At 56.6% G+C, this 25899-nt stretch overlaps 2 protein-coding genes across 12 annotated transcripts in view; both read right to left on the bottom strand.

The window, feature by feature from the left end:
- Nucleotides 1-1334: 1334 nt before the first annotated feature.
- LOC309606659 (tumor necrosis factor receptor superfamily member 26-like) lies at nucleotides 1335-14173 on the bottom strand. Of its 2 annotated transcripts, none has more exons than XM_082343948.1 (10): nucleotides 14021-14173; nucleotides 12856-12943; nucleotides 11835-11963; nucleotides 10452-10566; nucleotides 8892-8971; nucleotides 4058-4156; nucleotides 3665-3703; nucleotides 3528-3553; nucleotides 2371-2670; nucleotides 1335-1620 (listed from the first exon to the last, which is right to left on the bottom strand). In XM_082343948.1, the coding sequence occupies exons 1-10, from the start codon at nucleotides 14072-14074 to the stop codon at nucleotides 1567-1569; spliced, it is 984 nt and encodes a 327-aa protein (XP_082200074.1). In that variant the 5' UTR covers nucleotides 14075-14173; the 3' UTR covers nucleotides 1335-1566. The 2 variants fall into 2 exon arrangements, with proteins under 2 accessions (XP_082200074.1, XP_082200073.1); XM_082343947.1 differs by having other exon boundaries at nucleotides 10452-10569.
- A 2262-nt stretch (nucleotides 14174-16435) lies between these two features.
- OSBPL5 (oxysterol binding protein like 5) overlaps nucleotides 16436-25899 on the bottom strand; it is a 69310-nt gene continuing 59846 nt past the window's right edge. For 9 of the 10 annotated variants that reach the window (XM_082341857.1, XM_082341854.1, XM_082341861.1 and 6 more), the window contains 8 exons: nucleotides 23395-23492; nucleotides 22822-22911; nucleotides 22594-22730; nucleotides 21975-22160; nucleotides 21611-21737; nucleotides 19820-19961; nucleotides 19281-19383; nucleotides 16436-17571 (listed from right to left, as the gene is read on the bottom strand). In XM_082341857.1, the coding sequence (XP_082197983.1) occupies nucleotides 17433-17571; nucleotides 19281-19383; nucleotides 19820-19961; nucleotides 21611-21737; nucleotides 21975-22160; nucleotides 22594-22730; nucleotides 22822-22911; nucleotides 23395-23492 (1022 nt within the window). In that variant the 3' untranslated portion in view covers nucleotides 16436-17432. The remainder of the gene's footprint in view (nucleotides 17572-19280; nucleotides 19384-19819; nucleotides 19962-21610; nucleotides 21738-21974; nucleotides 22161-22593; nucleotides 22731-22821; nucleotides 22912-23394; nucleotides 23493-25899) is intronic. The other variant, XM_082341855.1, reaches the window with a different exon arrangement.

The following is a 25899-nucleotide window of genomic DNA, read 5'->3' on the forward strand; positions in this document are numbered from 1 at the left end:
CCGTGGGGAGTCCCCCCCCGTCCCCCCCATGGGTAGCAGGGAGCTCACAGTCCAGCGTGTCCTCTGGGTCACACTCCCCCAGGACACGGCCTGGGCGTGCGGGCGACACCGTGCTGTCACGACTGCCCCTGCTTGGGCGGGCAGGGGTCCCTGCTGCTCTGCATGTGCTCCTGACTCTTCCCAGACCCCGGCCCTGCTCCTTCTCCCCTGGGGGGTGCGGGTAACAGCTGAACGATGTCACCTGGCGGTGACCTGCTCTCTGGATAAGACAATGGAGAGGACACAGGTCTACAGACATGCACTGTGGACAAATATTAGTGACTTATCCACACAGCCTCCTAGTTCAGGGAAATCCGAGCATGGACAGGACACCAGACAGATGAAAGCTGACCACCCGTCTGAAGGAGCTGCCACGAGCATGGGGTTCTCCCTGGATGAGGCCAGGCGTTCCTCAAGATGCTGGGGCCTGAGGCCAGGAGCTTGACCACGTGGTTCAAATCTCAGCTCTGCCTCTGCCCATGGCCGGCAAGGACTCACCGCTCCGTCCCATGGCTGGTAAAAAGGGTACGAACAGCTGCCCTGTTACAGCACAGCCCCGGAGGGACACCCAGGGACCAGCACGTCACCCTGACCTGACCCTCGGCAGGGGCCCCAACTTCTGCATTTTATCCGTCTTGGGAGCCCTGGAGAATCCGACAAAAGTCACAGGCCGGCTTCCTGAAATGATGCATAAGGGCACACAACCCATGGAACCTACAGTCTCCGGACTTCTCAAGCCCCGCGGCTGTGCAAGGGTGGCCCAGGGGTCCACGATCTCCTCCCAGTCTCCCCTTTCTTCAACCCCTGACCTTGCCCTGCCTTAGGGTTCCTCACCACTCAGCAACCCTGGCCCTCCCTCCCGGGGCCACTTAGTGGGTGTCTGATCATTCGTCAAACCCCATTCAGGTGTCACCCACTCGGGAAAGCCCCAAGCAGCCCCACAGCGGAGGATGGGAACCGTCGCTTCCTGCTGTGCACGGCTGGACACGGCCCACCCGGGGACCATCCCACCCATCTCGGGATCCATCCCACACCCTGCCCTTGCAGCCCCGTGTTCTCCAGATGCCAAGCCCAGCACCCAGGAGGTGCTTGGCCCAGCTCTGCTGACAGCGCAGGAGGCTGCAGGGTCCAGCACCAGCGGGCTGTGCCTCCTCGGTCCTGCTGTTTCCCAGCCCCAGGGCCCAGCGAGGACACACGCTGAGCCTCTGCCCCCCCTTGGTGCCACGGTCCCCTTGTTACCGAGCCCAAGCTCGCGCTGCTCACCGCACACAGGCCAATAAGTCAGAGACGAGGTGTTGAGACAAGGAATACGACTTTATTCGGAAAGGCAGCAGACCGAGAAGATGGCAGACTTATGTCTCAAAATAACCACCTTATCAGGGTCTGGATTCCAGTTTCTTTTATAGAATCAGACAGGGAAGTAAAGTAAAAAGGCAGAATAGAGAGGGAGAGGCGGTGGGGAAGTAAAGAGGACCATCAGTCTTGCAAATCATCTCCTAGAATGACCATCCTTGAGGAGGGGATGCATTAATTTCTTCTTTCTTGCAGCCATTCACAGGTGGGCAGGGTCAGATTGCCTTCCTGTGAGATGAACAGAGGCACTTTAGTTTAACTTTCAGGCAGAGGGGCAGGGTTCCCTGAGGCAGGCCATTATGTATGATTATAGTAACAAAAGCAATGAAAAGCAAAGGCTAAAGTCAAAGAAACAGATCCAACATGGAGTCAGAATTGGCTCTTCCCTGTTACACCCTCAGACAGCAGGTAGGGTTGGGGAAGGTTATGGGTTGAATTGTGTCCCTGCAAAGGTTCAGAAGTCCTCCCAGTACCTGTGACCGTGACCGTATTTGGAAACAGCGTTGTTGCTCACGATAAAGTTAAGATGAGGTCACTAGGGTGGCCTCTAATCCAATATGACTGGGGTCCTTATAAAAAGGGGAAATTTGGAGAGCGACTCACACACAGGGAGAAGGCCACGTGAAGATGAAGGCAGAGATGGGGGGATGCTTCTCCAAGCCAAGGAACCTCACAGATTGCCGGAAACCACCAGAAGCTGGGAGAGGCCTGGACCAGATTCTCCCTCAGAGCCCTCGGCGGGAAGTGACCCTGCCGACACCTTGATCTCCGACTTCCAGCCTCCAGAACCATGAGACAATAAAAGTCTGATGTTTAAACACCCCCCTCCCTGCCTCTGGGCTGTGGGACTTTGTTATATCAGCCTCAGGAAACTCAGACAAGAACTCCGCAAGAGCACCACACAGAGCCCTGCACGCAGCAAGCGCTCAGCGAGCAGGGCCTTGGTCATCATTCAGACCCTCCCAACGGTCCACTTACCTGCTCCAGGCTGCGGAGGGAAGGGGACACCTCTGCTTGGCCTGGGGGCCTGGGGGCCTCGGGAGCTTGAGTCTGTTGTAGTGTCTGCTCTGGGGCTGCTGGACTTCCTTTGGCCCCCAGCTCCTGTAGCTCAAAGATTTCCCCAGCGTCCTTGGAGGGCCCCAGGCGGGTCCTGGCCTTGGGCGCCAGGGCTGAGTCTTCCACCTCCGACAGCGGCCTAGTCTCCACACCAGGGGCTGGTTGGCCCCTCTCAAGGTCAATGGGCATCTGCATCTCCTTGGGCTGGCTGCTTCTAGGTGACTAAGGAACAAAGTCATTTCTTCTGGTGACAGGAGCCTGCAGGACAGGCCCTTCCCAAGCCACTTTTAGGGAAAGAAATGCCAACTGTCTGATAGGTAAGCAAGGCCTGTGCAATTTTAGAGAGGAACACTGCACGGGGTCAGGTCCCTGCTCTGCCACCGACTCCTTGGGGGATCCCAAGAGAAGCCTGTGGTGGGTTGAATGGTGGGCACCCAAGGATATATCCACATCCTAATCCCTAGTACTTGTGAATGGGACCTATTTAGAAATAGGGTCTCTTCAGCAGAGGTCATACTGGATAAAAGTGGGACCGGTATCCTATGACTAGTGCCCTTAAAAGGAGAGAGATTCAGAGACACACGGGGAGAGGCTGTGTGAAGACAGCAGAAACTGGAGTGACGCGCCCATAGGCCAAAGAGCGCCAAGCAAGTCCAGCCCCAACCAGGGGAAGCAAGGAAAGACCCGCCCCTAGAGCCCCGAGGGGACCAAACCCGCCAACCCCTTGATTTCGGATCTCTGGCCTCCAGAACTGTGGGACAGTAAGCTCCTAATGTTTTAAGCCCCCCCCCCCCCCCCGTCTATGGGGATCTGTCTCAGCAGCCCTGGGATATGATTATAGTAACAAAAAGAAAAGAACAACCTTTTCTTTTTGAACAAAAGAAACAAAAGAAAGCCTTTCGTCCCCTGTGCCTCAGCAGAATTTATGTCTTCCAGCACACATGTTCCAGGGCTCTGCTAAGGTGGGCGCAGACACCACTGCACAGGCTAAGTGTGGACGCAGTGGGGAAGGCCTGGGGCTGCCCCCCACCCCTCCACCTCCTGGGGCTTCCCTGGACAAATCCCAGGGTGATACTTACAGGGCTGCCTGGCTCCTTTGGATTTTCTGCAAATCAAAAAGAAGAGAGAGAACTGAAAACAATTGACATTAACTATTACAGCGACTTCTGTGGGGAGAGGAAGTGCCTTGAACTCACAGTCAAGAAAGTGGACTTACGTTTCACAAAACCGACAACCGACTGGAAAAACCACGCAGCTGGGAAAACACAGGAGGGGCACTTACTTGGTAAGCTTCCCTAGCACCCAGGGACCGCCTCCTCCAAGACCCTCTGGCTGGAGCTGCACCCGTGTCTCCTGGCTTCCCGGCCCCCTGGACACCCGTCCCCAGCAGCTGCCTGCGATTCTGGTCTCAAGCCCTGCACGTCAGGGAGCACGCAGCAGGCGGCTCCGAGCTCAGACACACGCGGGGCCCCCCGAGATGGAAAGCAAACAGAGCTGTGTTCAAACGAGAGGCTCCCGTCAGGAACCACTGACCCCAGGCCCCCGTTTCTGAGCTCCTGACGCTCTTGCTGACCCGGTTTCCTAAAGGATCAACGTGACTCTGATTTACCTCTTCTTCTATAGTGGCAAAAGGTGGCAGTGATGATGGCCACGGCGATGGAAAGGCCCGTAGCCACAGCAAGGGGGATACACAACCAGTTTAGGTTTCCTGCAAGGAGGCAAAACGGAGAATGCTGTCGCAGGGTCAGGCACGCTCACCTCATCCAAGTGACGTGCTGCTCTTGGGCGTGGTGGCAGCACCGCCGTTCTCCAGGCCCCGAAGTGCTCTCTTGATGACTGTCGCCACGAACCTCCCCAGCAGGAGGCACGACAGGCTCAGACAGGACCTGGGCTCAGAGGCCCTGGGCTGTTGCTCACGTCCTTGGAAGCAGCAGGAGGTCTGACCTGCCAGCAGAGCAGCAAGAGGCCCTGGCATCCTGGGATGGGGCTCAGGTGTGAGTGGTCGCAGCTGCAGGATTTACTCCTGGGTCAGCAGCAGGCAGAGCCCGGAGGAGGCTGGGAGGAGGGAGTGGATGGCCAGTCCTCATGGCAGTAGGGCCGGGCCACGCTGGCCCAAGGGACAGGGCAGGGTCCACCCTGGGGAGACCTCTGGCGTGACCACTGGGGTGTCTCCGTCTCACCCTGCTAAGCTCCCAGCGCCAACAGGAGCCGTGGACGCACAGACACGGGGGTGGGGCGGGCCCATCAGAGCCATGGACGCTCGGCCACCCTGATGCAATCTGTCACCAAGGACAGAGGAGGAAGGAGCGAGTCTTTCATGTGGTGCCACTGTTCTGCTTAAAGGCTCTTCTTTATTCTCTGATCAGGCCCTTCCTCATTCTGCCTTCTGTTCTGGTGTTATAATAGCCTTCAAAAGTGTTTGTGGGTTATAGAGGGAACCTACCTCAACATAATAAAGACCATATACGAGAAACCCACAGCAAACATCATACTCAATGCTGAGAAGCTGAAAGCACTTCCTCTAAGATCAGGAACAAGACAAGGATGTCCACTCTCACCACTATTATTCAACATAGTCTTGGAAGTCCTCACCACGGCAATCAGAGAAGAAAAAGAAATAAAAGGAATAAAAACTGGAAAAGAAGAAATAAAACTGTCACTGTTTGCAGATGACATGATACTATACATAGAAAACCCTAAAGATGCTACCAGAAAACTACTAGAGCTCATCAATGAATTTGATAAAGTTGCAGGATACAAAATAAATATACCGAAATCTCTTGCATTCCTATACACCAACAATGAAAGATCAGAAAGAGAAATCAAGGAAACAATCCCATTTACCATCACATCTAAAAGAATAAAGTACCTAGGAATAAGGAGGCAAAAGACCTGTATTCAGAAAACTATAAGATGCTGATGAAAGAAATCAAAGACGGCACAAACATATGGACAGATATACCATGTTCTTGGATTGGAAGAATCAATATTGTGAAAATGATTATACTACCCAAAGCAATCTACAGATTCAATGCAATCCCTATCAAATTACCAGTGGCATTTTTCACAGAACTAGAAGAAAAATTTTTGCAATGTATATGGAAACACAAAAGACCTCGAATAGCCAAAGTAATCTTGAGAAAGAAAAATGGAGCTGGAGGAATCAGGCTTCCTGACTTCAGACTATACCACAAAACTACAGTAATCAAGACAGTACGGTACTGGCACAAAAACAGAATTATAGATCAATGGAACAGGATTGAAAGCGCAGAGAAAAACCGATGCACCTATGGTCACCTAATCTATGGCAAAGGAGTCAAGAATATACAATGGAGAAAAGATAGCCTCTTCAGTAAGTGGTGCTGGGAAAACTGGACAGCTACACGTAAAAGAATGAGAGTAGAAAACCCTCTAATATCATACACAAAAATAAACTCAAAATGGATTAAAGACCTAAATGTAAGGCCAGATACTATAAAACCCTTAGAGGAAAACACAGGCAGAACACTCTTTGACATACATCACAGTAAGATCTTTTCTGAGCCACCTCCTACAGTAATGAAAATAAAAACAAAAATAAACAAATGGGACCTAATTAAACGGAAAAGCTTTTGCCCAGCAAAGGAAACCATAAACAAAACACAAAGACAACCCTCAGAATGGGAGAAAATATTTGCAGACGAAGCAACTGCCAAGGGATTAATCTCCAAAATATACAAATAGTTCATGCAGCTCAATATCAAAAAACTAACAACCCAATCGAAAAATGGGCAGAAGATCTAAATAGACATTTCTCCAAAGAAGACATACAGGTGGCTAAAAAGCATATGAAAAGATGCTCAACATCACTAATTATTAGAGAAATGCAAATCAGAACTACAATGAGCTATCACCTCATACCGGTCAGAATGGCCATCATCAAAAAATTCTACAAACAGTAAGTGCTGGAGAGGGTGTGCAGAAAAGGGAACCCTCCTACACTGTTGGTGGGAACGTAAACTGGTACAGCCATATTGGAGAACAGTATGGAGGTTCCTTAAAAAACTAAAAATAGAACTACCATACGATCCAGCAATCTCATTCCTGGGCATATATCTGAAGAAAACCATAATTCAAAAAGATACATGCAGCCCAGTGTTCGCTGCAGCACTATTTACAATAGCCAGGACATGGAAACAACCTAAATGTCCACCAACAGATGAATGGATAAAGAAGATGTGGTATATATACAATGGAATATTACTCAGCCATAAAAGAGAATGAAATAATGCAACTTGCAGCAACATGGATGGATTTAGAGATTGTCATACTGAGTGAAGTAAGTCAGACAGAGAAGGACAAATATCATATGATATCACTCATATGTGGAATCTATAAAAAGGGTACAAATGAACTTATGTACAAAACAGAAACAGAGTTACAGATGCAGAAATCAAACTTATGGTTACCAGGGGTAAGGGGGGGAGGGATAAACTGGAAGATTGGGATTGACACATACACACTACTATATATAAAATAGATAACTAATAAGGACCTACTGTATAGCACAGGGAACTCTACTCAATACTCTGTAATGCCCTATATGGGAAAAGAATCTAAAAAAGAGTGGATATATGTACACGTATAACTGATTCACTCTGCTGTACACCTGAAACTAACACATTGTAAACCAACTGTACTCCAGTAAAAATTTAAAGAAAAAAGGTCCTTGCATGTTATTTAAAACATAAGAAAACTGACAAGCTGATTTTTAAATCTCAGTGGATGTGCTGAGTCCAAGGGTGGCCTGACGACCTTGTGGAAGGAGGCAAGGGGGACTTCAGCTCCAACATCAAGGCTGGCAGGAAAGTGGCACTGGCCCCAGAACAGACAGATAGGAAGCCCAGATGGACACGGCGCTCAGTTATGACCAAGTAACACTGAGGGCGGGGGAGGGATCGTCTTCAAAACACAAAACGGGGTAGTCGATATGTGCAGTGGGAAAACATACACTGAACCTAGACCCCTACCTCACACCTCGCAAAACACCAATTCCAGGTTCATGTAGAGTGAAAAAGAGAAAGGTAAGACCACGAAGCTGCTGGCAGGTCACATAACAGAATACTTTCTCCGGGTGAGCAGAGATTTCTCACCCTGGAGAGGAAGAGCACCAACCATAGCGGAAAACAGCCACAAACTTGATCTCATTAAAATGTAGGACCGGGGCTTCCCTGGTGGCGCAGTGGTTAAGAATCCGCTTGCCAATGCAGGGGACACGGGTTCGAGCCCTGGTCCCGGAAGATCCCACATGCCGAGGAGCAGCTGGGCCCGTGAGCCACAATTACTGAGCCTGCGCGTCTGGAGCCTGTGCTCCGCAACAAGAGAGGCCGCGATGGTGAGAGGCCCGCGCACCGCGATGAAGAGTGGCCCCCGCTTGCCACAACTGGAGAAAGCCCTCGCACAGAAACGAAGACCCAACACAGCCATAAATAAATAAATAAATAAAATTTAAAAGAAATAAGCAAAAACATTCTTTAAAAAAAAAAAAAAAAAAATGAAGGACCTCTGTCCACAAGAGACCCCATAAAGTGAGTAAAAAGGCACCCTCGGGGGCAGAGGTGGGTGCAGATATCCAATACAAAGGGCTTGTATCCCAAGCTTATAAATAATTACCAATATTTATAAATAATCATCAAAAATAAGAAAATGAAAACCCCAGACAACCGAATATAAAAATGGGCAAGACATCTTCAGTGACCTGGATGGACCTAGAGATGATCACATGAAGTGAAGTAAGTCAGAGAGAGAATGACAAATACCGCATGAAATCACTTACCTGTGGAATCTAAAAATACGACACAAATGAACATGTTTAGTAAACAGAGGCAGACTCACAGACGTAGAAAACAAACTTATGGTTACCAAAGGGTAAGGGGGGATGAGGGGGGGATAAATTAGGAGTTTGGGATTAACAGATACACACTACTATATATAAAATAGACCAACAAAAAGGTCCTACTGTATAGCACAGGGAACTATATTCAGTATCCTGGGATAAACCATAATGGAAAAGAATCTGAAAAAGAATATGTGTATGTATATATATATACATGTATATATATATAAAACTGAATCACTTTGTGTACACCAGAAACTAACATAATATTGTAAATCAATAATAAAAAAAAGAATAGTGCCTGAGCCAACATGGCCCCAACATGGGGACAAGGATGGCAGAGCCACAGCTTGTCCCCAAGGATTCTATTTGTTTACTCAAGACAGGAGTGTATGAACGGTGACCCATGGGCCAAATCCCGCCCACTGCCCACTGCTATAAATAAAGTTTTATTCACACACAGCCAAGCAACAGCAGCAGAGCTGAGTTGTGACAACAGGGACCTTAGGGCCCACAGAGCCTCAACTTTTTACTTTTATGGATTTAAGAGACAGAATCAGACCCTTACCAGCCTCTGGATGAATTTTTACGGCGCAAACTGTATCCCTTGTGGCGTTGCAGGGTTGAAGGATGGTGCTGTCTTCACACCTGAGAGGAAGAATAAAGAAACCCTGCGGATTACTTCTCCCCGCCCAGGCCCGGCCCAAAGCATCCTTCTTAAAACCCACCGGTCAGGGGTTAGAGGGACCGGCCCCGCGTCCTGTGCTGCCCCACCAGGCTTCAGGCCATCAGTGTCTGGCATTTCCCGGGCTATCTGGCCCAAATTGGCTCAATGAGAATAAAGCTTGGGGATTCTCTGATATATAGGGGAGGGGCCTCCCTCTGTCTCTGTTCCCGGATAGAGATGTGTGTGGCTATGAGGACTGGACCTGCTGTAGCCATATCTCTACCAAGAGGGAAGTCAGCCTAAAGATGAAGCTCATGGAGAAGGGGACAGGCAAGCAAGTCCAGAGAAGCCAGAGCCCTGATCAAACCAGACCTGAGGGCAGTCCTTACTTTGGACTTGTCCGGTTCCCGAGCCAACAGTTTAACATGGTCTGAGTTGTATTTAAGAGTCTACAAATGTGAGCAATTTTACAAGCGGCTTTACCACTGTAAATGTCTTCCCCAAAGTCCCCCCAAAATCTATGCCCACCTGAAACCACAGAATGCTACCTTATTTGGAAATGGGGTCTCTGCAGATGTAATCGTGTTAAGATGAGGTCATACTGGATCAGGGTGGGCCTGAATCAATGACCAGCGTCCTTACAAGAAGGAAATTGTACGCAGGCAGAGAGTAGGCCACGTGAAGATGCAGACACACAAACACAAAGGGAGAAGACCACTTGGAGGCGGAAGCAGAGATTGAAGTGATGCGTCTACAAGCCAAGGAGCGCCAAGGACTGCCGGCAACATGGAAAGCTGAGGAAGCGAGGGAAATTCCTCCCTGAGAGTCTTCGGAGGGAGCACGGGCTGCTGACACCTTGATTTCGGACTTCTGGTCTCCAGAACCGTGAAAGAATACATTTCTGTTGTTTATTAAAAGCCACCCACTTGTGGTGCTTTGTTACAGCAGCCCCAGGAAACTCTTACCGTGACAGTGGGCATCCCACCCTGCCTCAGGGCGTGGTACTGCCGTCCTCTCTGCCTGTGGTTTTCTTTGCCTGGAGCTTCCTCCCTCCCTCCCTCACGGGGCCTCTGCTCTACAGACCTGTCTCTAGCATCCCCTCTGTCCCTCACGGGCTTGTCACTGTATAGGTGTTGGGACGGTCTCCACCATGGCTGGGGGCGCCAGGCCTGCCGTATGACCTGCAGGCCACAGCGGGGCTCATGATCATACCTGAAGGAAGGAATGAGCACTGACTCCAGTCCGTCACCAGGTGGAAACATCCAGGTGACTTGTCTGACTTCATTTCAGGACACCTCTATGGGGCAGGTGCTACCATTAGCCCCATTTTACACACGGGAAAACGGAGGCTCCAGGAAGGGGGCGGAAGAATAAGTGGCCCAAAGCCAAACAGGCAGTGAATGGAGGAGGGGAACCCACGCCCAGGCCTGTTTGTTCAGCTCACACACCCCAGGCCAACACCTTTTGCACCGGAAGCAGCTCTCCGTGCAGTGCTTGGAGTCGCAGTAGAAGCTGCCCTGCTTGCACTGGCATAGCCGGTCGCTGGTTGGGAAGCATTCAGTCACCACCTCCTGATCTGCTGGAGGGAAGGCCGAGGGTCAGTCACCGGGGCCTGGACTCTGTCCTGCCCACGCCGGCCACGTCCAGGTTCACAGTCAAAGCCTCAGAATCTTCACCCCCCTCCTTCCCCAGCAGGGATGGAGATGGGGACCAGCCAGACCTCATCCCCTGCATCTGGAGTGTCTGTGGAGGGGCCCGTGGGTGCCCCAGCCATCTGGGCTGGGGCACAGGGCCAACTGCTCAGGAACACCCCCAAATCATTCTGTCCATCTCGTCTGCCCCACGAAGAACAGAAGAGCTCTACTCGGTGTGGATAATGAAGGGTCTCTCCCAGCATCACGGGGGGATTCCGCCCTTTCGCCTGTGACGGGCTCGGTCAAGGGGCCACACCCCACATTTCACATCTACGGGGCTATTTCCACGGGGCCCACTGTCCACCCCCACGTGAATATCACACTGCTGAACTGTCTCTCTGTACAGAGTCCTAGTACTTGGGGGAGCCAGTGTGCTGTCTTGTTTTCCCCCTTTAGGAAAGAAGGAAGCTGTTTTGGCAACTGTCAGCATAGCCACTTTTATGAAATCTCCTATTGGGATAGTTTACTTTTTAAAAATAAAAATTGTATCTACTTAAGGTGTATGGCATAAGTTGATACGTTCTGTTGGGATTTTCATTGGGAATGCACTAAATCTAAGAACCATTCCTGGGAAAACTGATACTTTGAAAACACTGAGGGAGATCCCTATCTGTCCAGTGGTCAGGACGCGGCGCTGTCACTGCTGTGGCCCAGGTTCAGTTCCTGGTCAGGAACTAAGATTCTGCAAGTTACACCGTGCGGCCCAAAAAAACCCCAACAAAACGTTGAGCCTTCTTGCTTACTCTCTTGTGGTATTTCTCTCCATATTTAGATTTCCTTAAAATGTTGTTTGTTCACTTACACATTTATGCATGCTTTGCTAGATTTATTCCAAAAAATCTTGTTTGTTTGGTTTTCTTTTGCTAATGCAAGTGGTATTTTTCAATTACATTTTAAAAAACAATGTCACCGATATACAGAGATTTAGAAGAACTTCTGTATATCGTCCTTACACATAGCAACTCTGAAATCCTAATGACCTGTAGGTTGATTCTTTAGCCAATACACACAGCGTCATGATAAAAACAAGCACTTTGTGATGCCTGCTCTGGCAGCCCCATCCCCGTGTTCCTCTGTGATCATTTCCCTTGGGGAGGTTCCCACAGGGCCAGTCGATGGGGGCACGTTGCCTGGACGGCAACCCACTCACCCTCCCGGCACTGGGAACACGGCACGCAGCTGCTCTCCTCACTGGGGTGGGCCCGGAAGGTTCCAGACTCGCACTCCCTGCACTCTCTGATGCTGTGGTCCTGGTCTACGTATTCGCGGACGTAGTGGCCTGTGGCAGGTGGTACACGGAGGGGAGGTGGGTGTCCAGGGCTCTCCTGCTCTGCCGCAGACCCCGCCTGGTCTCTGAGGTCTCTGCATGAGGAGGTCCCAAGGCACCTGGAGGCCAGACCACCTGCACAGTACCCACCCCTCTCCTTGGAACATTCTGGACTGATCCGAGGCCACAGGTGTCCCAGAAACCGGGGACCTGAATTGCCCCTTGGCTTTTACTGATGCCATGCAGTATGTGGATGTTGGGCAGAGGTCACGAGATTTCATGTTGGACCAACCGTGTCCCTTTCCTTCCTACATGTGGTTCATGTAGGTGTGCGTGTGAATGCATGGATGTGTGTGTATAACTGTATGTAGTGTGTGTACTGGTGGGTGTGCAGGCGTGTGTGGGGAGGATACGGGGCTGAGTGTCCAGGTTTTGGGCGTTTGGTCTCTGAACCAGGAGCCCGGAAGGCACACTTGCCTGGATAAAATGAGGCACGTGTGCAGGTGTGTGTGAGTGGATGATGCCCATGGTGATGGTACAGGTGTGTGGCTGGACCCTTAAAAGAGGAGGCCGTGAAGGGACTTTCATTGATCACGTGGGCACACCTGTCTGAGTGTGGATGGGGTGCGGGTGGGAAGGTGGGCGTGTCCAGCCTGGGCACGCATCCCCACTTCTGTCCTCCAAGCCCTGCTGAACTCACCTCACCCATCTCAAAACAAGCACACACCACTCTGTTCACACGAGAGCCCCCAAGGTGGGTGCAGAGGTGGGGCACTGGGCAGCTGCCCAGGAGAGGCCCTCCCACCCCACAGGTAGCCCCCAGCTCTGCTCAAAGGGACTGAGGCCTCCCTCCTCCCAGGCAGGGGTCTGCCCCGGAAGGCTCTGTAAGTGGTCCCAGACTCACCAGCCGGGCAGAGTTTGCTGGAGCGGCAAAGGCCGTTAACCTCATACTCGCCCGGTTTACACCGGGTCTCCCCGGTTGCCATGGTCACCTTCAATCAGAAAGAGAAGATTGGCATTATCAAAAGATACCTCTGCTCCTGATGGAAGCAGACACCGAGACCCCTGAACAAGGAGTGGCAGTCACCCGCCAACCCGGAGCACTGCCTCCCTCGTCGGGGTGGGCTTCCTCGGGGGAGCATCTCCGTGCTGTTCCACTCGCGATACACAGCAGTATTATTTGGGGGGAATATGTTCTTTAGTTCCCAAATGCATGTGGATTTGTTGACTACTTCGATGGTGGACGCCTATTTTATTTGCATGGTCAGAACTAGACCCTTTGTGGTAGTAATCCTCTGGAATTTAGTATTTGATTTTTTCTAGTCTATAGTTAATTTTTTCACCTGTTGCATATAGACTGTGTTAAGAAGGGATATTGTCTGGGCTTCCCTGGTGGCGCAGTGGTTGAGAATCTGCCTGCCGATGCAGGGGACACGGGTTCGAGCCCTGGTCTGGGAAGATCCCACGTGCCGCGGAGCAACTGGGCCCGTGAGCCACAACTACTGAGCCTGCGCGTCTGGAGCCTGTGCTCCGCAACAAGAGAGGCCGTGATAGTGAGAGGCCCGCGCACCGCGATGAAGAGTGGCTCCTGCTCGCCGCAACTAGAGAGAGCCCTCCCACAGAAACGAAGACCCAACGCAGCCATAAATAAATAAATAAATAAAATTAAAAAAAAAAAAAAAAAAAGAAAGGATATTGTCTATGGGTTGGGAACGGGGATCTGAGTGTGTATGTGTATCTGAACGTGTACATCTTTGTATTATATATTTGAATGTGCACACACACACACACACACACTCAGCCCCCCCGCAGCCCCGCCCCTCCGCATGCCCCCCACCTCCTTCCACTGGGGCTCCCCGCGCTCAGTCACCAAGGATGTGCAGCGGGATCGGCCCCGCCTGGGCCTTTGGGTGCAGGAAACTTCCCGTTGCCACCTGCTCGGGATGGGAATCCGGATGCGGGATGTCCCGCCGCCCGCGTCATCCTCGTTCCGGACGCGCGCCCAGGCCACAGCCCCCTTACCGTTCTCAGAGTCCTCCCTCCCCGGAGACCCTCCGCCGCCGTCCCACCTGCGCCGCGAACAGCAGCAGCACCGCCAGGACAGCGCGCTCCCGGGGCACCATCGCGACGCCTCTGCGGACGAGCGGACAACTGCGGTCACACTTCCAAGCGTGGCTACCCGTCGACCCCCGGGCCCCATTCGATGAGGAGTTTCTGACTTCACAGCCAATCGGAGGGGAGCTTCTGACCGGAGGGGACGGCCTTCCCCTCGCCCCACCCACGGGCTCCGCCTCCCAGTTGCCACGCCTCCCTGCTGGAACTGGTACTTTCCGCTTTCCCGGATTCCCGTGGGTCGGCCACGCGGAGGAGACGCCTGGGACAGGTGGTCCTGCGCGTCCCTGGCCCCCGCGCCTTCCGCCTCGGATGTCCAGGCCTTCAGCCCAGGCCGTCGCCGCTCCGGGGCCACCTATGGGCTTCGGGCTTCGGCGCCGCCGGGACGGCCATTCCCGGCCCTCCCCCCAAGTTTAACTTGTTGCCCAGTCGCTTCCGAGGGGGCGGGGGAGGGCAGGGTGTCTGCACAGATCCCGCCGCAGAGGAAAGGACGGAGCGCCTCGCTTGCCACGCCCCCCTCCCCAGCCCCTCCTGGGCGAGCACGCTGCCAACCGCCGGTCCCCCCCCGCCCCCCGCTCCTCCTGCGCCCTCGGCCCCAGATGCCCCAGGGGCTCCGACCTGGGCTCGGGTGGCCGCCGCACGCCGAGCGTCTGTCTCTGCCTCCCCGCCGCAACCACAGCATCTTTCGAGCTGCCCGCGGGAGCGACGTTGATGAGGGAGGCGGGTGAGGTGGATGAGAGGGATTCAAGGGGAGGAGACCCTTCCCTCGTGGGGAGAGCAGGATACAGCCCAGGCACATCCACAAGGGGCTTCGCGCCCCTTCATCTCCGAAACCTCCTCCACCGTCCCCCGCCTCCACCCGGAATCCCATACTCCAGGGGGCCCGCTCAGCTGCTTGAGTCCCTCAGCCCTGCCTGGGACCCAGGTCGCTTCTGCTAGGAGTTCTTCCTACTAGAGGTTGCTGGCTGTTCACCCAAGGAGGTGACAAGGTGAGGTGACTGTCACCGTGTCCCCAGGAAGTGCATCTCCTCGGCCTCTCTCTTTGCTGCTCTGGGTCTCCTAGAGGGTGAGGTGGGGCCCCAGCACAGGCCCTCCTGAGCCTCCACTCTCCTAGTCCAGCTGCAACATCCTCTTCCGGCCCAGATGCCCTGGGAGCCCAGCCAGGCACACTGTCAGTGGGGCGGGGAAATGGGTACTGAGTGGAGGCGAGGGTGGGAGGCCCAGCTCTGGACCCTACATCATTCTAGATTTAACCACCAGCATCTGGACACCCAAGAGTTGGCTGATGGACCCTGAAACCTGTCCAGGTTTTTACTGCACGGAGGTGCTGCGTGATGCCCTTGCAACCACCTCTCTGGGCATTGGTCACCTGTTCCCCTGGGACGATGCCCACCCAGCTTTCTTTTCCCTGTTATTTAGAGTAGTTCTTGGCCTACCAAGGACATAAAGAGAATTCTGGAGGAGATTCCGAGGCTGCAGGGGCCGGGGGTTGGAGGGGCTGGTGGATCGGGCTGCAGCAGGGTGGCCCCGCCTGGCTCTGAAGGGGCCAGGGTGCAAGGCAGGTGGCCCAGGGCTTCGGGTCCAGAGCAGCCTGCCTCAGTAACAAGGTGCAGAATACTTCCACCTGGAAAGCACCCACCCTCAGCAGGGAGTGACAGCCACATGGGGATCCAGAGCCAGTCTAGGGGCACTGCCCTCGATGCGGGATCCCGGGAGTCCCGTCTGCCTAGTGCAGGCGTGAGGGCTGGGATGGCAGTGCCCACCTGCCCCTTCCTCGGCCCCAGTCCAAGTCCATCCTGTCCTGCGGCCTCTCCGTGTCTTTCATCCTTCACGTACTGTCAGGGTTGGGCTGCAGTCTCCCCGTACTGTGGTGCGTGGGGTCTGTGGTCAGCTGTCCCCACCCTCCCCTTCAGGGGCATCCTGGGCTGTCCCAGAAAAGGGAGGCCCACTCACCTGGCCCTGGTGTTTGTGAGTACCGGGAATGGTGGCCACAGTGGAATTGAAGGGCTGGGCTGGGGGCAGCAGGGCAGGGAGGGGTCTGTTACTGTGGAGAAGGGACCGGGCCAAATGGGCTTGAGGGCCACCCTGGAGGCCCCGGTGGGCAGCGCCCCTCCCGTGTCCTCAGCTGGCTCAGCGGCTGTTTGACAGGACCCCAGCTTCCTGACGCTGGCTCAGCAGGGTGGGCTGCTTCTAAGTGCTCCCTGCAAACTGCACCCCCATCCTCCACGGACCTCCTCCCTCCATCCTCAGGGCCTCGGAGCCTTCCCTGGGCCCCTCCAGCCCCAGACAGCTCCTGCTGGCATTGAGTTTCTCCCCTGAAAGACACCCCACCCCCGCCAGTTTCCAGAAGTTCCCCAAGAAGACAACACACACAATATGTGTGTCTGTTTATTTCAAGGGATGGAGCAAAGACATGTCCCCAAACTGGGGGAGGGCAAGAACATGGGTACATAAACTGGACAATCAGCTCAGATGACACCGCCACAACATAGTTTAAGGCTCCTTGTGTATCTATATGTGCAGATGCTCACACACACACACACACACACACACACACACACACACACACACACACACACACACACACCCTGGCATTTGACACAGGAATGGAGGCCAGACGCCAGGCGCTGTTCGCAGCCTGCCTAAAATATTGCGATTGCATTTATTAAAAACGTGTGGGAGGGGAAGACCGTGCATCAATCTGAGCAAAGTGTCCAACTCAGGCTCCAGGCCGGGGACGCTGCCCCCAGGCACGCCATGCTCACATGTGCCGGCCCCAGCTTGGCACATCCTGGCTGAGGGAAGTGGGGCGGGTCCTGTAGGTATACGAACTGGGCTCGGTCCAAACAGCACAAAGGCAGAATAAAGCCCCAAGCGCCCTCTCCAAAGCAGCCCAGCTGGCGCCCCCAGCCCACCTGTGGCCCCTCCAGGCCAATGTGGGCAGGGTCTCAGGAAGGGATGGCCTGTGTGTTAGGCCCAAGGACGACCTGGGGTCCCGGCTTGCTCCTCAAAGCCCCCCACTCACCCCTGCTGGGGAACAACATCCAGAGCCCTGCGGGCCCTCCTGCCCCTCCGCCATCAGTCCCCTGAGGCTGACCGGGGATGATGGGACGAGGTCACCAGGGAGAGCAGTGCACAACGAATGTGGCATTTGGCTTCAGCATTAAGGCCAGCGCCTCCCCGGGAGGACCCCGTGTGGCTCCCCAGGTCCCTCCTGCTGTTGTGCCGCCGTGGGCCCCTCTGTCCACAGAGGCCGTGCTCGCTGAGTCTCTGCCTCCACGGGGCTGGCTTAAAGTGCTAGGTGCCTGGGAGGGAGGCTGGGGCCGCCCGAGTTCTGCAGGCGATGCCCGCGCCGTCCCCAAAGGGCTCTTATTTGAGGATGTAGTTAATGAGCAGCTGACACGCCAGGAACACGCAGAGCAGGAACCAAGGGCGGGGACTGTGCAAGAGGCCTGGGGCCGGTGCCTGCCTGGCCTGTGCCGTGGAGCTCAGCACGGCCGAGAGATGCCTGGAACGATAGGGCGCCGCAGTTCAGCCAGGGCCAGCCCAGGCAGGATGGCGCAACCCTGCCCCGGGGTGCACATGGGGGTGGAGGGCTCGTTTACGGGAGGGACCCAGGGCACAGTGGCTGCACTGCGCTTCCTGGGCACACATTCCAGGGGTGGGGGGTCAAGGCTGGGGGAGCTGGGCCTCTTACATCCTCCCTCCCACCTCCATTGTTATGGGCTGAACTGTGTCCCCCAGAGTCCTCTGTTGGAATCCTGACCCCCAGCGCCCCAGAATGCAACTGTATTTGGAGATGTGACCTTTAAAGAGGTGAATAAAGTAAAATGCGGCCACTAGGATGGGCCCTAATCCCGTAGGACTGGTGTCCTTATAAGAAGAGGAGGTCAGGACACAGACACACACAGAGGGACGACCCCGTGAGGACACAGGGAGAAGACGGCCGTCTACATGCCGAGGAGAGTGGCCTCAGGAGGAACCAGTCCTGCGCTGATCTTGGACTTCCAGCCTCCAGGACTGGGAGAGGTAAATGTCTGTGGTTGAAGCTGCTTCCCTGTGGTACCCTGTATGGCAGCCCAGGAAACCCATAGCCCCGCCCTGGACTCTGACGTCAGTGTGTGTCTGGACCTCAGCAGAAGCTTCCGGCCATTCTCCCGGCCACCTGCCTTGCAGCTAGTCTCCTTCTGTGGTGCTAGATGGCCACCCCGACCCTCCCGGCTCCCATGGCCTCTGGGCTCAGCTCCACCATCTCCGCCCCCTCACCTGACTCGCCCTTCTCCCGGCAGCAGCCCACCTGTGGTGGCCTCTGCTCTCAGTGCTGACCTCTGCTCTCCCCCTTTGCAGCTCCTCCCCGCCCACCTGCATCCTCCTCCAGGAAGCCCTCCCTGACCATGGAGACAGCATTCCTCTCCCTCTCTCGGCCCCACACAGCCTGCAGTGGAGTGGGTTGCTAAAAAGGTGTGAAACGCCTCTGTGCCACGTATGGGTGGGTCACAGGCATGAAATTCTAGGCTTCCGAGGGCGGCTCCGATGCTAACAGCTGGGTAAGTGCTCGCGGGGTGCCAGGCACAGAGCTCAGCCCTCTGCGCCATCCTCCTCCCGCCCCAGGGCCACTGCTGTCACCCCAGTTCACAGATGGGCAGACTGAGGCAGGGACAGCCCGAGGTCCCACAGGCCGGGCGTCCTGCAGCCCTGCTGGAGCCGGGAGCCTGGCTCTGGGGCAGAGCTGGCAAGCAGGGCTCTGCCTCCTGGTGCCGGCGAAACAGAGTGTGTTCCCAGTCTTCCCCGAGATGACTCACCCAGCTGTGCCTAAGGACCCACTATTCTCGGAGCTGGGGCCACCGCGGGGCGGTAGGAGACATCCTCGCGGGAGCCGGTGCTGGCAGCACCTCCTTCCAGCTTCCGTCTGCTCCACCCGCCACAAGCACGGGCAGCCCTGCCCTGGTTCACCTGGCCTCCATCAAGCCCCCGCCAGGCCCAGCATCCTCCTTGCCGGCTCAGCCTGTTTACACGCCGCTTTCTGCCCTGCCCGCCCCTCGCAGAGGGCAGAACCCAGGAGGTCCCCTGTCCTCGCCCAGCAGCCAGACTGCCTGAAGTCCTGAGGGTTCTAGCCCAAGTGACAGTGCAGGTGAACGCCTCCCCTCACCCCCCGCCGGCTCTGGCTCTCCTGCTCTCTGACCCGGAGCCCCGGCTGGACCCCCGAGCGTGGCCCACCTATGTAGCTCCTGCTGGGCCTCCCGGACGGACAGGATCCCCTCGTGCAGCAACTGCAGCCGCCACGCCTCCTTCCCACACCGAGGGCACGGGCTCTCGCAGCCTGGGACGCAGGACCCGGGGGACAAGGGAACACGGGGTGGGGGGGGGAAGTGAGGATGAGCGGGGATGTCTGGGGAGCCGGCAGGTGGGGTCCTGGGGCCGTGTCCCACCTCACAGGAGCCTTCAGGTGAAGCTAATAATACAGGGACGTGGTGCCGAGGGATGTTTCCAGAGGGAACCCCGGGCTCAGCTGGCCTCTGATTAGCCCAGAGGCGGGGACCAAGCTGGGGAGGCAGGCACCCCCTTGAGGCCAGGGGGCAGAGAGGCAGGAGCCAACCCGGAGAGTCACAGACAGGTGGACAGGGCCCAGCCTCGCCCCTCGCGCTGGCCCCGCCCCCTGAGTGCAGACTCGGGAGCCCCGCCCCCTCCCGCAGCCCCATCTGCCCCTGGGCTTCTCTCCGCCCGCCCTGAAGAGGGCGTGGCCCAGGCGGGCTCACCGGGGGCGAAGTCACGGTCCTCCTCCTCCTCGTCAGAGAGCTCCGGGCAGGACTCGGGCGTGGAGCCGCTGCTCTCGGTGGCCTGGCTGTGGCCAGACGGCTGGTCGCTGGCCTTGCGGAGCCGCCGGTCGGGGCCAGACCCCTGGAGGGAGATGGAGCAGCTGTGGCCGGGAGCTCACCCACACCCACCGCACCCTTGTGCGCCCGCTGTGCCCTCGGGGACCTGCTGGGGTGTCGCTGGCCTTGGGACGTGGTGGTGGGTTTATGCCAGGGCAGCTCCGGAGGAGGTGGCCGGCAGAGGAGGGAACTGCTGGCTCTGGGTGCACAGAGGAGGTCTGGCCCTGCCCTACCTGGGCTGGAGCCTCACTCCCCCCGGGCCTCAGTGTCCTCAGGGGTAATACAGACTGCTGGCCCCTCTGTGGTGGCCTGGGGACCATCACGAGGTCCTGCCCAGTACATGCGGAGATGATGGGGGTGGGGCCAGGGACCCGCTCAGTGTGTGAGCTGACAGCTAGGGGACCCCCAGGCTGGCCGGCCTCAAACAAGCCCCCTGAGTACAGGAGTGGCCAGGTGACAGCAGGCCTGTGTCCAACAGACGGGCCCGGGATGGTGCCTGGACGCTCTGCATTAGGGCCCTGTGGCTCTGATGTGTATCAGCGATGGGGGTTGGGGTCAGAGATGGGGGTGGGTCAGCCATGGGGGGTGGGGTCAGTGCTGGGGGTGGGGTCAGAGATGGGGGTGTGGTCAGTGCTGGGGGTGGGGTCAGAGATGGTGTGGTCAGTGCTGGGGGTGTGGTCACTGATGGGGGTGGGGTCAGTGCTGGGGGTGGGGTCAGCGCTGGGGGGTGGGGTCAGCGATGGGAGGTGCAGACAGAGATGGAGAGTGGGCAGTCCACCCAGGTGGACTTTGCCACAGGGACAGGTTTAGGGGTGTGGTGGGGCCCAAGCCGACTGGAAAGGCTGAAGAGAAGGAGGAGGATGCAGGATGTCAGGTGGACACGTGTGCGAGGGGCTGGGGCCATCTGGTCTAGGCCGAGGGGCCGTGGGATGTGGCGGAAGGGTGGGTGGGACACACGTGGCTGGTGAGATACTGTGGCCCCTGTTTGCTGGGAAAATTGGGGCCCCTGGGCAAGATAGGGAGTCCGCCCTTCCCTGCCCCGGGTGGGCCGTGCCCCCCGGCCGTGTGCACAGTGGGTGCCCAGCTGGTGTAGCAGGTGCTGTTCCACACGTGGAACCTGCCCATGTGGTGGGGGCCACTCCAGGCTTCCCTCAAAAGGCACCTCTGTCTGGAGCTCTCCTTCCTTGTGTCTCCTGGAACCTCCCACCTGCACTCCCACCTGCCCTCCCCCACGCCTCCCACCCTCTCTCCCACACTTTTGAGGCCCAGGCATCTGGGTAAATGCCCCGCCTCCTCCTCCTACTTGGGCGAATCCCTGGGCTGCCCTGAGCCTCCGTTTTTTTCATCTGTGGAATGGGATTACGTGCTGCCTGCACCGCAGAGGGCGGCTCTGGGGGGTGACGGGCCAAGATCATACACCCCGGCACAGTGCCCTGAACACCGGGGTGCCCTGGGAACTGAGCGTCCTGCAAATCCAGGCATCCAGGCCCCATGCTGGGCAGGGAAGGGCAGGGCAGGGACGCAGGGGGATGCCAGAGGAGACCCTGCTAGGACGTGGGTCAGAGTGTGCCAGGGTGGGGGACCCAGAGGAGGGGGGCCAGGCAGGTGGGTGTGAGGGTGGGCATGGGGCCACACCTGGAGGGACCCAGCAGGGGCCCTGGGGGTGGTGCTGACCTGGTGCCTGGGCCCCGGGCTGCCCAGGAAGGTGGTCTGGCGGGCCATGGTCTCCCGCCGCAGGGTGTGCAGGACCCCGTCTTGCTCAAACTGGGCAATGTCCTTCAGGGGGTCCCAGGGGCTGTGGCTGGAGGGTCCAGAGAGTGTCCGTTGGCAGGGGCGGTGGCCCTCGGAGTGAGGGGGCCCCATCCCGGCCCAGCCCTCAGCCTCCCAGCAGGACTGGAGACCCCCAGGGGAGTGACCATTGCCTGCACCTGTGTGCAGCCTCCATGTGACCCTCTGTCCCCATCACCCAGGGCCAGGACGGCGGGGGTCTGCTACCCAGCCCAGGGCGGGGCCCAGGCCACTGTCTGCCAGCACTCACTTCTCGTATCGGTAGCGCCACTCCCGGCTGGCGGGGTCCAGCTGGAACAGCTGCGGCGACCAGGGCACCAGGTTCTGCTGGCGCTCTCGGGCCCGCTGCCGCTGTGCCTCCTCCAGGGCAAACTTCTCCTGTGTGGCTTTGTGCTGGTCACCCTCGCTGATGGCCCTGGTGACATGCTGCCAGAGCCTGCGAGCGGACCACACGCTCTGAGCTGGGGGACCTGGGCAGTCCCGTCCCCTCATGCTAGAGGGGAGCCTCAGAGCAACCTCCACTTGATTGCCTCCAGTGACAGGGAGCTCACTGCCTCTCAGGGTGCCGGGGTCTCCTGGGCACTGTTGATTTACCCTGAGACGGTTCTTTCTTACGCTGGACGCACACCTGCCACCAGCAGGGCCCTCCCTGTGGACTGCAGGTCATCTGCCCCGGAGCCTGCTCTTCCCCAGGCCTCCCCTGCTCTCCCTCCAGCTGCCCACAGCTGGACGTGTCCTCTGCCAAGAAGGGTCCACTCAGGTCCGTCCTCCCTGCCAGGGACATCCAGGGGACGTGCATCCAGGAGACAGCAGCTGCCGGCCCGGCCACCCCAGCCGGGGTCAGGGGTCCTGCGGCACCTGGGCCTCACCTCTCCGACTCCAGCTCTGTCTGCTCCTCCAAAGGCACCGTGTGCCGCTTTAGCCGCTGCCCGCGGATCTCCTCACTCGGGTTCCAGAAGAGCTCGGCGCCTCCTCTGCCCTCCTCCTTGATGAACACTTCCCTGTCCTGCCCCAGACGGCCGGGTGGGTCAGAGGTGCCGGCCGTGGCCGCTGCTGCCCCCGGGCCCACCCGCGCCTGCCCGGAGGCGGCCTCTCACCCAGTGTCCCGTGAGCCGTGCCAGGACCTCCTCGCCCGACGTGATCTTCCCGGAGACCTGGTTGAGGCTCGTGCTGCCCCCGAAGAAGGGCTGCGGGGACACACCCGAGACGATGCCCTCACGACGCCGTGAGGTCGGCAGCCACGCCCCCCTCGTGGAGCTGGGGAGGAGGGGCCCCTTCCTCACAGGTGGTGGGGGAGGTGAGCTCCCAGCCCCAGTGCGTGGGGGGCCGGCTGGGACGGGACTGAAGCTGGAGGTGGCCACACTCGCCCACGGCCCAGCCTGAGCTCAAGGGTGCTGGGTCCCCGCCAGGCCTTTGTGCCCCGTGGTGGGGAAGGGGCCTGGGCCTGTCCTAGCTCTGCTGTGTGGCCTGTGGGCAGCCCCTTCCCCTCTCTGGGCCCCGCTGTGCTACAGGGAAACCAGGAGCTGCTCGTCCATGTGCACCTGCTCAGGAAACCATCCCTGGGGCACTGAGAGGGCAGGAGGGGGCCCCCCAAGGCCTCGCCTCTCCCCGGCCCAAGCCCCACGTTCCCCAAGGCCCCTGGGTGGCCGAGGTGCTGTGGCCAGTGCTACCTTGAGCTTGAATTCCAGCTCAGCCTGGAAGTTGTTCTTCTCACACTCGACGGTCACTCTGCCGCCCAGCTCCATGGTCATGGTGCCGTAGAGAATGCCTGGAACACAGCCGCATTGGGGGGTCAGGGCCACCCTCGGGCCAGCCGAGCCCCCAGACCTCTGCCGAGTCCTGACCCAGCAACACTGAGCCGGGGAGGCCCCTGTCAGGGCCCGGAGGGCGAGATGGGAGCAGGGAGGGGGCAGGCGCTCTGGGGGCAGTGCTGCCAGGAGGGGGAGAATCTCGTTAGGTGAGCAGAGCCCATGACCGGGCCTGATTCTGCAGTGACCAGCTCCCCGCAGCGAACGGGGTCTCTGGCCCCAGGGCCTTTGCTCATGCGAGTTGCTAAGTCTGGGAGACACCCCCACCCTTTACTAGGTCACCTTCTCCAGCAGCCCCTGTTCCAGGCTCCCAGGAGCCCCACTGCCCCCGGGAGACCCTTGTCAAGGTCTGTCACTCCGCTCCGCAGTTCCTGCCCCAATGTGGGTGCCTGCATCTTCCCTGCTCACTGCTGCGCCCAGGACGGGCCCACGTGGTTTTATTTTTTTTTAACTTAATACATATATTTTTTAATTACTGAAGGAAAGCATGAGTCTTCTATTTCTGGTCTTATGGAGGGCTTACTCTAAACGAAAAAAAGAAATGAGGGAAGGAAGGAAGGAGAAGGAAGAAAGAAAGGATCATTCTCACTCAAAAACACTTAGAGATGTGGGATAAAATAAGTCCTTCAAAAATTAAAAAAACGGACTTCCCTGGTGGCGCAGTGGTTAAGAATCCACCTGCCAATGCAGGGGACACGGGTTCGAGCCCTGGTCCGGGAAGATCCCACATGCCGCGGAGCAACTAAGCCCGTACGCCACAACTACTGAGCCTGTGCTCTAGAGCCCGTGAGCCACAACTACTGAAGCCCGCGCGCCTAGAGCCCTTGCTCCACAACAAGAGAAGCCACCGCAGTGAGAAGCCCGCGCACCGCAACGAAGAGTAGCCCCCACTCGCCGCAACTAGAGAAAGCCTGCGCACAGCAACGAAGACCCAACGCAGCCAAAAATAAATAAATAAATAATTTATTTAAAAAAAAAAACAGATTTAGCACTAATTAAAAAAAAAAATTTAAAAAGACAAGCTAATTGAAATCGCAGAAAGGCTGGAATCACCCCCAAATCCCCCTGTGCACAGGCTGGAAAAGCTACACGGAAGGGAGTCAGGCCTCTGAGCTGCTCTGGTGTCTCTCCAGGACACACCAACGCGGAGTCAGAGAAGCAGCTGCAGGGCCGGGTGTGCAGGGCCCGATTCTCTGCTGCGGGGGGTGGGGGAGGAGGTCTGAGAGACCCTAGAACTGTCTATACCTTGTGTAGTTTTGACTTTGGAACCAGGTACATATTTCATTTACAAAATTATTTAAAAAACGAAGTTAAAAAAGCAATTCCTAAAAATCCAAAGTGAAATGAAACAGAAGACCAGAGTGGGCGTGATCCCAGAGGGGTATATCTGATGACCTTACAGATCCCAGAGGGATCGACTCAGGATAAGAAGGGGCACAGACATCACAGCCCACGCTGCCTTCAGCCATCACCCTGTTGCTGGTGGGGCTGAGTGTCATTCTGAGTGCTGTGTGTGGTGCCAGGACAAACAGCGAGCGTGGTGAGGTCACGGAAAGCGGCTTTCCGGCGTGGGGGGAGACATTTCACACATGAGGTGAATGGGGCGTAAAAGGACCCGCTGTCTTGAATCTGGATTGGAAATGTCAGTGCGAACTCACCTGTTTTAATCTTAAAAAAAAAAAAAAAAAAGATTATATCTTCAGCTCACTGGACGAAAGCCCTAGAAACGATGATCAAACCACTCATAGGAAGCAGACCTCGTCTCCAGACAATGGTGTCTAAATACCACTACCTACTGGGAGGAACCTGGGTCTCCCAGGAGAAATGCCCGATTCAAGGTCTAGAGCAGGAGACGTCCGGGTCTCCCGGGGTCACGGCAAAAGGAGGCAGGCCACTCGGGCTGGGTACAGAGGACACAGGGGCCAATCTGAGGGCTCCCGCTGGCCGACATGGCAAAAGGAGCAGCGGTAGAGTTCTAGCTGGAATGTTCTGTATCGACCGTGCATGTTCTGATCAAATAATACTCAAAGCAACAACAACCTCACCAAGGATCCCCTTTGGAGGAGACAGGGGCAGGGGAAGGAAAACTCATTACTATTTTGAAGAACTCTGGCATTTATCCTACAGGTACTGGCCTAGTGGGTAAGCAAATGGCAGGCGAGGGCGAGTTTCTCTTTGCAGGAGGCTGCCTGCTGGCTGGATGAAGGAGCGATGGACCGTCACCAGGTTAGAGGGACCAGGAGCTGAGAATCCACGCCGCTTAAGATCACAGACGTGGAGCCAACCCGACGTCACGAACCTCACGGCAGGAAGACGGGAAGCCACCTACTGTTGTCTTGTTGGAAAAACTGTGCCTGAAAGTGATCA

This window comes from Balaenoptera borealis (assembly GCF_965194805.1).
Source record: "Balaenoptera borealis genome assembly, chromosome: 11".
NCBI classification, from domain to species: domain Eukaryota; kingdom Metazoa; phylum Chordata; class Mammalia; order Artiodactyla; family Balaenopteridae; genus Balaenoptera; species Balaenoptera borealis.

Excerpts from the sequence above, each read along its gene's own strand:
- LOC309606659 (XM_082343947.1), bottom strand. The coding sequence starts at position 14,074 with ATGGTGCCCCGGGAGCGCGCTGTCCTGGCGGTGCTGCTGCTGTTCGCG. Across the intron at positions 12,944-14,020 it reads TGCTGCTGTTCGCGGCGCAG|GTGACCATGGCAACCGGGGA; the intron begins GTGGGACGGCGG and ends TTCTGATTGAAG. Across the intron at positions 4,157-8,891 it reads AAAAATTCATCCAGAGGCTG|GAAACCTAAACTGGTTGTGT; the intron begins GTAAGGGTCTGA and ends GCCTCCTTGCAG.